At 42.1% G+C, this 15,444-nt stretch overlaps 2 protein-coding genes across 2 annotated transcripts in view; both read right to left on the reverse strand.

The window, feature by feature from the left end:
- The window catches only part of LOC122686755 (ATP-binding cassette sub-family C member 4-like), a 105,046-nt gene extending 99,984 nt beyond the window's left edge, over nt 1–5,062 (reverse strand). Inside the window, 1 exon segment of the mRNA XM_043891996.1 lies at nt 4,590–5,062. Coding sequence (XP_043747931.1) covers nt 4,590–4,663 — 74 coding nt within the window. The 5' untranslated portion in view covers nt 4,664–5,062.
- The window catches only part of LOC122686751 (ATP-binding cassette sub-family C member 4-like), a 2,082,459-nt gene that overhangs the window by 312,504 nt on the left and 1,754,511 nt on the right, over nt 1–15,444 (reverse strand). The window lies entirely within an intron of this gene.

Raw genomic sequence — 15,444 nt, forward strand, 5'->3', positions numbered from 1 at the left:
ATTAAGGAGAAAATATATCTAGAAATGAAAATAAAGTAACTGTGTTTCAGGCAAGCAGAATAGAGCTGAATGGCCATTGTGGGTAAGGCTGCAGATATGTTCCTATATTACTGAGGACTTAAATCTTCTGAACTGTATCAGATTCAAGGACACCTACGTGGCGCTAGTGGTAAAGAACCTGTCCACTAATGCAGGAGATGTAAGAGATGCTGGTTTGATCCCTAGATTGGGAAGATCTCTTGGACAAGGAAATAGCAACCCACTCCAGTATTCATGCCTGGAAAATCCCACGGACAGGGGAGCCTGGTGGGCTACAGTCCACGGGATTGCAAAGAGTCAGATATGACTAAAGTGTCTGAGCACCAGTCATATTCAAAGCAGTTTCAACCCTGAGGTCAAGATCTCTTTAGATCAGCTGTCAACACAGAGGAATTTTTACAGGCAATTATCTTATAGACACAATACCCTGAGTCTAACAGGCTCTGGACCCTGAACTCCTTACAGTCCTGTCAGACTCCCTTCAGCCAGAATGCTCATGTGAGCCTGTTTCTGACCCCAATCTTCTGAAGACAAACTCAAGATAAGTAATATCTTCCCAACTAAAAGGCACAGTTGATTCTTCTTATGGTCCTCCTTGGTATCACTCCCTGGCAGATTCATTTATTTTAAAAAGTAACATTCAAACATCCAAAAGGGCTGAAGTTCTACTGACTGCTTGATCTGTTACCATCACCCTAAGTCGGGGAATAAATATGGCCTGCCAGACTTTCAGGGAACTCCACTAACAGCTGACAACATCACCAAACTACAGTTTAATTCATCCATGCCTAGGCTTCTGCCCAAGGACATCAAGGTTGCCCACTGCCACCACACCCTTGCAAAGGCGTATTTGTTAGTCAAATCTCTGTTTTCTGGGAGTTCAACCAACTGTTCACTATGAGCCTTCCACCTACAGGCATGGCCGAAATGGCTGTGGGAACAGGATCATACCAAACATGGAGTGGTCTGGCCATGCAGCAAGTACCCTGGATGGAAGGGCACCACCATGAGCCTAAATGTGACTTAAGAAAACCCAAAGACAGTGTGTGCACCCCTGCAGGATGTATATTCCTCAAGGCCCCTATAGCAAGGGCCATCCACAATGAGCCATCAAGTGTCTCCAAGAAAACTCTACCAGGGGACACTGGGCTGTAGGTGATTCACACTCAGATCAAGGTTACTCCAGATTTTAATTATACTTGCACAACCTGTGAATCAAAGGGGGGCATTCATCTAGTCAGGAGGGGAGCTGGACTTGTAATAGCAGTTGTCTCTCTTGTAGGATCCCTGATGAGCTTAGAATGAAACAATTTATAATGCCATAACCATTAAAAAAAAAAATCAGAGACTCACCTGGGTAAATGGAGAAACCAGTTCTAACCTTAGAATGACAAAATCTTACTGGACCCTCTAGCCCACATGACACTTGACCACTACAAAGCTCTTGATTACCTGCTGGCTGATCAAGGGGGAATCTGTGCCGCAACCATTTCCTGTTGTTTCTATGTTAACAAGCGGTCTGATAGAAGAGAGTGCATCCCAACTGCCAGAGAAAGCCACTTGCAGACAAAGACAAATATCATAGGTTTCACTTATACATACATGGAATTTTTAAAAAACAGTACAAATGAACTTACCTAACAAACAGAAATAGAGTTACAGATGTAGAAAATGAACTTAAGGTTACCAGGGGGTAAGGGAAGAAGGGACAATTGGTAGACTGGAATTGACATATATAAACTACTATATTTGTGTCTAACTCTTTGTGACGCCATGAACTTTTGCCCACTAAGCTCCTCTGTCCATGGGATTCTCCAGGCAAGAATATCAGAGTGGGTTGCCATCTCCTTCTCCAGGGGATCTTCCCAACCCAGGGATCTAACCCAGGTCTCCTGCATTGCAGCTGGATTCTTTATCATCTGAGCCACAAAGGAAGCATATATAAAATAGATAACTAATAAGAACCTAGTGTAAAACAGAGGGAACTCTACTCAATACTCTGTAATAGCCTTTATCTTTTTTCTTTTTTAAAGAAAATAATCTTTTTTAAAAAGTGGATATATGTATAATTGATTTACCTTGCTGTACTCCTGAAACTAACACATTACTGTAAATCAACTATACTCCAATAAAAAAAATTTTTTTTTTAGAGAGGCCACTTGGCTAAATGCTCAGAACAAGAATTGCTTGACTGAACAAATCTGTGACAGTTTCAAAATAAGCACCCCCAGATTCCCTGAGCTTCTACGGCCATTCTTAGAACCCTTACAGTTACTTTCCTTCTCCTGTTCTTTGGTCCATGATTCCTCAATTGTCTCATTAGTTTTATCTCTTGGAAAACTGAGGTAATCAAGCTGCAGATGGTCTTAACCCGGGGCTATGAGAAACTGGGACTCTAGCCTGGTGACAATCAGATTCATTTTTGTTGAATCAGGAAAAATTCTGCTCCTCTAACCCAACATATGACAATGCCCATGCTCAGCAGGAAGCGGCTCAGAAGACCAACCTTTCCCCTTCAGAGTCTATCAGGAAAGAGGAGCAGTAAAAAGGAAAGGCTGTTGCCCCAGAATTATATCCCTGCCCCTTTCTCAAATGGAAAACAGTTGCTCTTATCTGAGTTTCAGACTCAATCATAAAAGGAAAGAGAAAAATAAGAACTGATTAGAACTAGCCAGGACCCAAACGGCAGAAGATCTAACCTCAAATAGACACAGAGCATCATTATGCATTCACTGTAATATATTAGCATGCTTAATGAACCCACCAGGACCATTACAGTTGACAATGGCTATGACAAAAAAGTGAAGAGCTCATACAAGGACTACAAAGGAGTGTTGTCTTAATTTCAGGTCCAAATCACACCCCATTCTTGCATAAGCCATGAATATGCCTCCCTCTGTTAATCTGATTTCCTTCCATTTACTTCAACCCTCATATATACACAGCATCTCAGTCCAAATTGGGCTGAAAGGTTGATTTGCAAACTAAGTCTCCGTTTTTCCATTCTTTGCTCACTGAGCAAAGCTTGTGCTATACCAGTCTCACCATCAGTTTACACATTGGTTGTGGGAATCTAAGTGGAGAAAGAACCTCCCCAGTCATGATAAGGGATCTCAGCCTGGGCTAGGATCCTGGCACAAGTCCAGGCAACCAATTCCATGGCAAGCACGGCAGTTACATACACAAGAAACGTAGACTCCAGAACCAGACTGCCTGGCTTGAGAGGATCCCCCTCCACTGCTTACTAGCTGTGTGATAGTAGGCAACTTACTCAACCTCTATGCTTCAGTGTCTTCAGGTGTGAAATAAGAGGTTCCTTCCTCTCCAGCAGGAAAACTGGAAATGGGTGCCAACCAAAATAAAAGTCTCCACCTTCCATTTCTATGCACATACATTTTAAAAATCAACAAACAGAATGTGCTTTGAGAGTTTCTTGCCCTACCTGAAATTAAAGAGACATTTATCTATTTTGCTATTATTTATGGTAACCATACACATATTCCTTCTTCTAGGACCCTCTCTCCTTAAGGGCGATCAAATAGCCAAGAGATGTAGCCACATACACTGACTATACCACCAAGAAAACAAGCATAGGAGCTGCCATCTCCCTGGAGATCCCCTAGGGTGTCCCATAAAAGAAGTATCAGAAATTGTGGGAAAGATGAGTGGGTTACAGTTGAGAAACAAAAGATCTAGTAATCACCCAAGTGTGATTAAAGTCCAAAGGTTCAGGCCTGCCTTTCTGTAGTCCCAGCTATTAGATGAAGACTTCATTTAAGAGCTTCAGCTCTCTGCAGTGTTTTTCATCTGTGTTTCCTCGCAGCTCAGGGATCCTTCAGTGGTTTCAGGACCATAGGACTCCTGGGCAGGACCATCTACATCAAGACCATGTACTGCTTCTCTGAGCTAGGGATCTGGATAAGACCCCACAGATTTCAGGGACACCATTCCCAGGGTTTGGTCCTCAAAGGAGGAAGTGGAGATATTTGCAATAGGGAAAGGGGCTGTGGTCAAATAGACACTCTGCTCCTGGCTGTGTGTCCCAGAAAAAAGCAAAAAGTGTTCCAGAAAGGTGTTCCCATTCATTTCATTAAAAACAATTGTGTTTTGTACACACATGAAATTGACCACAACTAGGTACTAGGACAAACAGTCAACCACACAGGGAGGGGAGCAGGGAGAGAAAGAAAGACATGGTCATAGACAGGGTGAGAGAGGGAGCCCAGGGCAGCTGGAACTCAGATGTTCACCTAAGGAACATGGGAAATGTGGGGACGTTATTAGAAGATGGCAAAGGTTCAGGGCACTGATTAGATAAAGCAAGTTTTTTCATAAGCTGCTTGTTTGGGGTGAACGATGCAGCTTATTTCAGAACTGATAATGAATTGCTGAGCGGCTCTGAGGCAGCTGGATAAGGTGGACACCAGGTTCCTGGGTCCTCCTCCCAGCCCCGGGCGCGCACCCTCTCCTTGTCCCTTGGTCCCCAACAGAAGCCAGCAGTGTCAGGCAGGTGCCCGCGGGGACTGTCACAGCTCAGATGAGGCGCTCACCAGACAAACAGGCGCGAGCAGAAGTTCGCCTTCTGCAGCGGGTTGGTCTTCACCTCCGGGGACACAGGCAGCATCTTGCCGGCCAAGGTGGACACAGACCGGGGTCACCCTGCTTGGGCAGCGGTGGACCTCCTGCTGCTCCTGGAGGCGCCGGCAGGGATGCTGGAGACTGGCCGCCCAACAGATCCACTGGGCAGGAGCCAGAGAACACCTGCTTCTGAGAGTGGAGAGCCCTTTGTGCTCCAGGTCCCGCCTCCCAGGACTGAGCAGCCTCCAGAGTCCACCTCTGAGGCTCCCGCTCTGTGCAGGTCTGCCACAGGCATAGGATGGATGCAGTGTGCCACGTGTGGGGCTGTAGGACCAAGGGACACCCAGGTAGACGCTTCCAGAAGCCCCACGCAGGTGGGAGGCAAAGCTACCAGCTCTTTGATAAAGGCAGGCAGGCAGGCTGACTGTGGGGCACAACCAGCCCAACTCCCTGGAGCGCCCGTGGCTGCAAACTCTGCCGAAGTTCCTGCTCTTCCAGGCACTCACCCAGAAGGTGGAGAAGGGAGGCTCAGGCCCTGCCCATCTCCGGTGCTCAGAGGCTCCCCAGGCACTGGAGAAGAAACCTGGAGAAAGCTGGCAAAAGGAGATAACAGCCCACCCTCTGGGCACGCTGCCCTCCTCAGGACCAAATGAGGGTGCTGTGGGAAGGTCTCCAACTGAAATGGAGCAGGACCCTGAGGGACCTTCCTGGGATAGACCCTACCCCCACCACATGCCCTCTGCCTGTCTCTTGTTTGTAGAAAAGCTTCAGTCTCCCAGCCTTCCTCTGAGTCACAAAAGGCTGGCTCAAGGATGACTGGAAGAATGTGAAGATGTAATAACAAAAAAAACTTCATCAATAGATTAGCCATACAGCAGTCACAGAATCTTTATAACAGGGTCTGGTGCACATTCCTGAGTTGTTTTGCAGATGCTAAAAAGTCCACCAGGTGGAAGAAGTTAACTCTATGATAACCATGATAAACTGGAACCTAAGGATTTATGATGATAACCCCCATTTCATTACCCTGCTCCTCCACATCAATCGGAATAGTGCATGAGCTAATCAAGTACCCTGGACTCTCTCCCTCAGCTTGCCTTTAAAAACCCTCCCCTGAAATCCACTGGGGAGTTCCAGCCTTCTGAGCATGAACATCCCGTACTCCTTGCTTGACCCTTGCAATAAACCTTTCTCTGCTCAGAACTCCAACTTTTCAGTTTGTTTCACCTCAGTGTACATTGGGCACAAGACCTTGGTTTGGCCAATACAAACCAGGCACCAAACATTTGATGATGGCCAACAACAGGGTTTAGCACAGATTATGGTTATAGAGCTGCAAGATTTAGAGAAATGTGACAGACTAGAAAACTTCAAATGATTTCAAAAGCTGAATTCATGCTGTCATTAGAGATCTCCACAACATGTGAGATGTCTTGCATCTCACAGGTTACATTGTGGGGGGAACTCTTGTGAGCTTTCTGCTGCCCTCTTACAAGGGGAATTTGGGACAGAGAGATTGCCTTATGATTTCTTTCATCATGAGCTCAGCTCAATAAAGCTGGAGGAGAAATCTATTTTAAAGAAATCCTTAATGTATTCAAACATTTTTTATAACTCAAACATGTAACAGTGGCATATGTTATAGAACACAGGTTATGTGCATTTGTGGGAAACTTACTTCACTTTTCACTCAAACAATGACCTGCCGGGGTCCTTGCCCCAGCAGGATCCAGGGGTACTCTCAGGATGAATGGCGTCAGCGAGAGAGAGACACAGTGAGCCATAGCTCGGTGGCTAAGTCTGAAGTTTATTTTTGCACTGCCCCTTTATACCCTTAACAACGTCTTTTGGGGGGAAGTGCATATTGCTTACACACAGGTCATCTCAAAACATTACAGCAACTTGACCTTCAACAGAAACAGGATGTCACCCACATACTTTTCATTCACAAGGGTCTTCTTTATCATTTGGCCTTCAGGCCTGCTAACATTTTATGGCTTGCACGTGGTGTGACTTAAGCAACTTCAGTAGCCGGCCCTGTTTTTCTTGTGATTAATCTATTTTCTTTCTAATAGGTGTCATCTCCATGGGAACTAGATAGCATTACATGTTTACAGAACAGAAATGCAAAGGATTGCAAAAACAGCAGATATAGCACAAAACAGGCTCTTAGTCTAAAAGTTAACTACCTGCAGGAACTCACCAGCTAATCTCTATCTAAAGTATTTTCTATTAGGCACATTTATGGCTATTATATTTGTGGAGCTTTTCTCACCCCGCGGAGGGACCTATGCTTAATAGTTTCTTTTGTTAGCGTACTATGCTTAGGATGTTTAGAACAATCATGAGCATTTTTTGCAATGAGAGCACACATTTATCAAACAAGCCAGAATGCCAGCAAAAGGGTTTGAATTGAAGCATTTCCTTCATCCCTGGCCCCTTCATAGGGTACCAGCGTCCAGGAGATTTATTAATTAGTGTTTTAAGTTGGTCTTTATTCAGTGAAAGAGGAGCAGGAGAACTCTCGGCAGGCAACACAAGAATCTGCAGCAGGGCAAACAAGAACAACAACAGAAAAGGAGGGAGGATACAGGGTGGGGTAGAGGCCGAGGCCAACCTTGTATCCCGAATGGCCTTGCGTGTCAGGTTTTTTCCTCATGACCTCGTCATGGATGGGATCCTGAACGGCCTTGCCTATCAGGTATTTTCTTCATGACCTCATCATGGGTGGGATCTCCCATAATGGCTCCCAGCAATGACCTATTCCAGGAGGTGTTATCTGTTTTACAGATGAGAAAAATGAGGCTCAAAGACAGAACTTCTCCAAGGTCTTCGAATCAGTAAATGATGAATCTTAATTTGGATTCAAGTCCAACCCAGCAAGACTAGCCCACTGGTGGATGGTCAGTGTGTGAAAAGTGCCAAGAATATGCTATCTGAATGAATCAATGACTATAGTAGGACTGAGAACAAAATCTTGGGCCCTCACTCATAAGTGGTAAGTTATTTGTGTGGCTGCCTTACCAGCTCAGCAGCTTTTCTTCCCTTTCATTCTAAATGAAGAAAGATCAAAGTTTGTGGGGCTTATAACAAGATCACCTCAGTATTCTTTGATAATTTCCCATGCACGTTGGCTAAAATGGTGTTATTAATAATGACTTTTAGCTTCAGTTATGCAAGATGAATATGTCCTGCAGAACTAGGGTATGGCAATGTGGCTACAATTGACAATTCTATACTGTGTCCTTTTCATTTGCTGAGAGAGTAGAGCTTGGGGGTTTGCAACATAAAAGAGAGAAAAAAATCTAAATGATTAAGATGTGAAGTAATAGATACATTGATTGGCTTGGTATGATGAGCATTTCTGTGTATATGGATGTCAAATCATCAAGTTGTACATCTAAATATATACAATTTTTGATTGTCAATTAGATCTCAATAAGCTGGAGAAGAAATCAATTTTAAAGAAATCCTTAATGTATTCAAACATTTTTTTTATAACTCAAAGTTGTAACAATGGCAATGTGTTGATTATTTTCTATTGATGGGCACGATGGTGGCTTATTATACAATTTTCTTGATACTATTTCTTTATTTTCAGGCATGTTTGAAATTTTCTATTGCAAAAAGGAAGACAGAGCTTAAAATTGTCAGTTTTCAACTACCCATCTCTCTGGTGTTAACTCTTTCTCAGATAATGCAATCTACAATCTAAATAATCACTCCTCACCTAATTTCCAGTTGTCTTTGAAATTCTCTACATTTTCCATCCCTATAAATGTTCAGCTACTAGTTCTGCTTCAAAGATGAAGAAATTGCTTGCTGAAGTTGGAAGTCTGGTGACTTCCCTTGTCACTATTCCCCATACTGTTCTCTTCAGTTCCAACTATCTCAGGACCATAGTTATCATCTCTAAACTGTCAAATACACTCAGTCCCTTCAGCTTCTACTGTATTTTTTAAAACTAAGATTTTTTTGAAACTTTTTAGCATTCTTTTCTGAAAATAAACTAATACTATGTTTAGAAGAAATGTTGAAATCCAGTGTTAAATTGTTCAGAGAAGAGTGGCTCTAGAGCCAGAGGACCAGATACTTCACTCATCCTATTTCCTACAGGGTTACTGTGAGCCTCAGAATTTGTGAGAACATTTTCTAAAAACTAAAACCTAAAACAACATACAAATAAAACTTTGTTTTGAACAGATGTTCAGTGAATGCCTTTCAGTGCAGGACCACTAGGCCAGACACAGAAGTTACAAACACCAGGGAGATGTCATAAGACCTCTATCTGCACTTGTTTACTGATCTGAAATGGTTCAATACTATGACTAAAGGAGCAATAACAAGTAATGGAGAGGATGCAGAGAAACTGGGGTCCTCATATACCGCTGGTGGGAATGTAAAATGGTATAACCACAAAGTTACCACATAACCCAGCAATTCTTCTCATAGTTATCTATCCAAGATAAATGAAAACATATGTCCACTTGAAAACTTAGTTACAAATGTTATAACACCATTATTCATACAAAGGTAAAGGTGTTACGGCTGGGAGGAAGCAAGTGTACACCACCTTATGAATGGGTAAATGAAATCTGGAATTACATGCAATAGGATATTATTTGTCAAGATGGATACACTGCCGTATGCCACAAAGCAGATGAACATTGAATATATTATGAACATTGAACATTAAATATATTATGCCTAGTTAATGAAGACAGCCATTGACTCTAGTGAGGAGGACAAAACAATATCTTAAGAGAAATTCAATCTCATTGGACTTGAAGATTCATTTCCAAACAAACCTCAGGGACACATGGTGGAAATCTGTATCTGTGCAAACTATTAATTATTATATGGTCTACAGAAGGGGTCCTCAACCACTGGTCTGTGGCCTGTTAGGAACCAGGCCACATAGTAAGAGGTGAGCAATGGGCAAGGAAGAGAAGCTTGATCAGTATTTATAGCCCCTCCACTCGTCACTCCCATTACCACCTGAGCTTTGCCTCCTGTCAGATCAGCAGTAGCATTAGATTCTCATAGAGGCACAAACCTTATTGTGAACTGCTCATGTGAGGGATTTAGGTTTCACACTCCTTATGAGAATCCAATGCCTGATGATCTGAGGAGGAGCTGAAAGGATGATGCTAGCACTGGGGAGCACATGCAAACACAGATTATCATTAGCAGAGAGGTTGACGGCACAGAGACCAAAATAAGGCAACTGCTTGCAGACTCAGATCAAAACCCTTTCAGTGAGCGGCCAGTGAAAAGCTGCATCTGCTGGCAGGCTGTACAGCAGCACAAGTTGATGTACTTCAACTGGACAGCCACATCTCATGATAGGCTTTAAATCAAAATCCATCACTAATTTTAGTGTGCACAAGACCTGCCCATTATTTTATTTACCACTTCCATCAATGGCTCTTTTCTGTGCTGCACACTTGTCTCCATCACAGTTTTGGTAAGCCCACAAGCTAACTTTAGCCAAAATGAGTAAAAAACAAACATAGCTGGAGAGTTTCTTTAATACGGGGTAGAGGCCCAATGATAAGACTGCCAACAAAAAGAAAACTTAAGATAAAATATAAAGAGTTCTACTTCACTTATGGGTTCATTGCAACACATATATGTAGCAACCAGCTATCCAATGAAATAAAGTGGCTGCATTCAATGCCAAACTGGATCTATGGAGGTGACAAGTGAACATTGAGATTTTTGATGTGTTTCAAATATTAGCAGAGATTTTGAAAGAGAATGAACCAGGGACTTCTTTCTCCCAGCTGGTGTGTGATCACCTATCTCAGCTTTCTAATGAGTTTGAGCATTACATCCCAACCACAAAAGACTCGAACTGGGAAGGAATGGATCTGCGACCCATCTGTGAATAAGCCAGGTGAATCAACTTTGTTCATGCTAGAAAGAGGATCAGCTTCTTAAGACTGTAATGGTGACCTAAAAAGTATGTTTGAGACAACTTCAAATTTCTATACGTTCTAGATTAAAGTCAAGGCAGAATATCCTGCCACAGGATATTCTCTGGAGAAGAGATTGCCACAAAGCACTGAACAGCCTGCTTCCATTTCCAACAAGCTATCTTTGTAAAGCAGGGTTTTCTGCAGTGACAGCAACCAAAACAAGATCACAAAGTAGACTGGACATAAGCAACACACTTTGGCTGTCACTCTCTCCCATCACCCCTGGATGAGACCATCTAGTTGTAGAAAAACAAGCTCTAGGCTCCCTGATTCTGCAGTATAGTGAGTTTTATAATTATTTCATTATATATCACAATGTAATAATAATAGAAATAAAGTACACAATAAATAAAGTAGTTGAATCATCTTGAATTCATCCACTCTCACTGGTCTGTGGAAAAGTTGTCCTCCATGAAACTGGTCCCTAGTTCCAAAAAGTTGAAGATGACTGGTCTACAGGATCTCTGCCAAACAGTCAAAGCTTTAAGTGTTAAATCTGCAGCAGGTATAAGAGCAGTACTAAAATGGTTCAACTGAGATAATGCTGGTCCTCAAGCATTTTCAATCAAGACATATAGGAAAACGGGATTCACAATTTAAACATAATGCTGTGGGTATCCAGAGATCTGAATATAGTGACAATTTCTCTATTACTCCTCCTAGTAATATATCCACCTCTGTAAACTCAGGAGTGGGCACCCAGCTGAAATCTAGCCAATCATCATATGCCATGTCTGTGTCCAAAGGGCTTGGCCCAGAGATAACCTCATGGCTAACCAGACGAACTGGATTTCTTCCTTGAGAACGTTGAGTGGGGGTGGTGGGGGGGTGGGGGTGATTTTGTTTTGTTTTTTGTTGGAGCTAGAAAGGGAAAATCTCTTTTCCTTTCTGATGAGGGAGTTTTAAGGACTTGACCCATGATTGGTAACCATGTGCCCCATTTACATTGAGAGCCTGAAAGAATAAAGCAGGCAGTCAGGGAAAGTCATACAGTCAACAAGTATTTAATAAACACCTACTATTCCAGGAGCTAGGAATGCATAAGTGAACAGGACGAGTGGTATAAAGCAGAGTCTCAGTGACATCAAGTCCCTAGGGTTCCTGAGGCTAACAGGATCCCTCCTTGGACAGTGTGACCTGCTGGAGCAGAAGCTGTTACTTTCCAGCTCGTGTCCTCTGACTCCTGACCAGGACTAAGGAGCTCACTGCTTATCTGACACTCTCCACTTAGGGCCTCTGTCTAGCTATGGAAGCACACTGGGGCCATATGCAAAGCAAGCCAAAAACCTTGGATTCAACCCTTAACCAGTGATGGATGGGGAGTGGGTCGATAAACGCCCCAGTGCCCTTGTCTGTGAGTTGGAATAATTCTGTCTACCAGGGTGACCCCAAGGGAAGGAGCCCAGTTGCAAAAGCAGTAACTTTCTTGCTGACACACTTTTTATTAGCTTCCTTCCTATTTTTGTCTCACTTCACTCCCTACATGTGGATCACTTCTAAATTAAGCCACTTTCACTCAAATGTTTGCCTCAAAGTTTATGACTGGGGAACCCAAACTATGAAACCTATGAGGAACATCATTCCAAGCATTGAAAGCTATATTCACTCCACCCTTGAACCCATGAAAACCCAGTAGCACTATTCACATGGCAATTTTTAGGTCTTGAAATGCATCTGATCCAAACTGAAGTGTCCTTTAACTGTACAATACAACACAGATTTCAAAGATAGCATAAAACTCTTTTTTATCTCAATGATTTTACATTTTTTTCTCAATGATTTTTTTACATTTTTTACATGCTGATGTAGTATTTTTGACACACTGGCTTAAAAATATCTTACTATTATTTGTACCTTTTAACTTTTTCACATCGCTATTACAAATTTAAATTTACAGATGTGGTTCACTGTATATTTCTATGGATAGTATGGCTGTAACCAGCAGAAAGGCTTTAGCACCAAAAATTTCTCTCCCACTCAAGAAAGCAAATCAGTAAGGGTCATACTAGTATACAAATTTCGAATGTGATCTAATTCATGGAAAGAAGTCACACTCACATTTCAGAACTTTGTTGTTAGTGATGAGTTCCCGTGTCACTTCCCACTGGCCCTCAGTCATATTTGCATCATTTCACTATCATATAGAGTCCTGAAGTAAAAAATTAAGCACAACTTCTCAATTTGGGCCAATGGCTTCCCTGGGGGTTAGTGGTAAAGAATCTGCTTGCCAATCAGGAGACCCAGGTTTGATCCCTGGGTCGGGAAGATCCCCTAGAGAAGAAAATGGCAACCCACTCCAGTATTCTTGCCTGGGAAATCCCATGGACAGAGGGGCCTGGCAGGCTACAGACCATGCGGTCACAAAACAGGATGACTGAGTGACTAAACAACAACATTAAGATATTATAATAATACTGGGAGCTTCAGTTATTGTGTTTTCAGCCTTTTGGAAAACTAGTTCATTACTGAGATAGGTTGTCCAGAAACTGCTAAGAGTTGATAAGGGTGTCCTCAGAAAATAATATACCTAAAAAGATGAAAACCCTGCTTTCATTAGGCTCACAATCTAGAAAAGGAAGAGGTAAAAAGAAAATTTCAGCAAAATAATACAAATAATGTAAACATATAAGTATATTCATTTTCACCTATTAAATTAGCAACACTCTTTAAAAACCAGAATACCCCATGCTAATGAAAAGTGTGATAGGTACTGTAATCTACTATTTGTAAACTATAAATTAGAAAAGCCTTTTAAGAACATAATCTAACAATATCTATTAAAAGCCTTAAAAATATTCATCTTCTTTGACTTTTACCTACAAGATGATGAAGACAAAAAAGTCATTTATAGAAAACTATTTATGCACAATTTTATTTATATACAAATGTTTCTCAGAGCAATGGTTATTATTAAATTGTAATAGGATTTAGAAATATCCTAACTTCTAAGTTTAGCAATAGCAACATGACTGAACAAATTATGAATTATTTTTAAACAAGTGCTTTTGAATATCTACCATACATCTACCTTTCAAAGCACTGGGAATCAATGGACTACAAGATATGTAAGGTTTATCTTCTCATGGTGTTTACATTGAAGTAGTGAGAGACAGACGGTAAAAAAGTAAATGGATGAACGAGATAACATCAGGTTTGATGAGGAATATGGAGAACAGGAAGTGAAAGTGGCTGGAGATGGCTGGTAAGCCCTGATCTAAACTGGGTGGTCAAGAGGGCTGCTTAGAGGAGAAACTTGGCCAAAACCAGAGAGTCAGTCTTCTGCAAACCCGGGAGCAAAAAAAAAAAAAAATTAAAAGAAAATCCATGGTATTGGATAAGATAACTTAGGTGAGTGGAGATTAAGAAAAAAAAAGAAAAAAGGAAAGGGAGACCTGCTCTTGCATCTGTCAGAGGAGGCAAACTGCCACCCCTGAGACTGAGGAAGCCCATGGTGAACAGAGGAAGCTGAGACTTCCTCAGGGTGAAACCACCATGGGAATCCGCACTTGGGGAGGAAACCAGAGCCATAACTGACAAACTGCGGGAGGCTCAGTGTGAACAATCTGAGAGTAAAAACTCCAGGGGACCCAGTCATGGGGGGACTCACAATATTGTGAGATTTACCTCCAGGAGCTTCACCAGGATCCTACAGGAAATGCCAGGGAAAATCCCCTCAGCCTTCCTGCTGGAAGTGGGGTGATACGGGGTAGCCAATTTGAAATAGACCAGAACACTCAGTCCTCTTAAGAAGGTCATCCCTAGAGGAAAACTAGTACTGGAGTCTAATCCTCTAGGGTATTAACTGAGCCCAACTGACCTGGGAGAAGGGAAATACCCAGCTCCAGCTGTCTCAAGCCATTCTGTCCCATATAAGGGATGAGGTAGGGGAGAGAAAAATGAGAAACACTTGTGAGGTTCACAGTCCAGAGGAAGAGGCTCACTGAGGGGCTGAGACCTAATCATGGGATCTGCCCGCCCTCACACCTCACCTCCTCATTACTAAAGCCCTCTTATTGCAATGCCTTTAATCCAGGACATCATGTCTGCATTTCAAGAAAAATTTACAAGTCATACCAAAAGACAAAAGAAAAAAGAAAAATATTTTTCAAGAGACAAAGCATCATCAGAATCAGGCATGGCAGGGATGTTGGAAATAACAGATGAGGAATTTGAAAGCAACTATGGCTTCCCTTGTGGCTCAGTGGTAAAGAATCTGCCTGCCAATGCAGGAGACCTGGGTTTGATCCCTGGGGCAGGAAGATCCCCTGGAGAAGAAAATGGCAACCCACTCCAGTATTCTTCCCTGGGAAATCCTATAGACAGAGGAGCCTGGTGGTCTACAGTCCATGGGGTCACAAAAGAGTCGAACATTACAGAGAAACTAAACAACAATAACAATAACATGAATAATATAACAAGGGTTCTAATGGATAAAGATACAGCATATAAAAACAGATGGGCGATAGAAGCAGAAAGATGGAGATTCTAAGAAAGAACCAAGAGTAAATGCTAGAGATAAAAAGCAGTATAACAGAAATGAGGGGGGAAAAAAACCTACAACTGGGCATATAATTTTCAAATTAAAGAAAAATATTTTGGCCGTAGAGAAATAAAGATAAGAATTTTATCCAATTCTCCTCAGAAACCAAGCAAACATGGACAGAGTAGGGTGAAAAAGTTTTAAGTGTTGAGAGAAAAAACCACCAACTTAGAATTCTGTAATCTGTGAAATAATTGTTCAAAAGTGAAGGAAAAATGAATACTTTTCAGACAAACAAAAATTGGGAAAGGAGTACAAAAAGGCTGTATACTGTCATACTGTTTATTTAACTTATATGCAGACTAC

The sequence above is a fragment of the Cervus elaphus genome, chromosome 30 (assembly GCF_910594005.1).
Source record: "Cervus elaphus chromosome 30, mCerEla1.1, whole genome shotgun sequence".
In the NCBI taxonomy this organism is placed as follows: domain Eukaryota; kingdom Metazoa; phylum Chordata; class Mammalia; order Artiodactyla; family Cervidae; genus Cervus; species Cervus elaphus.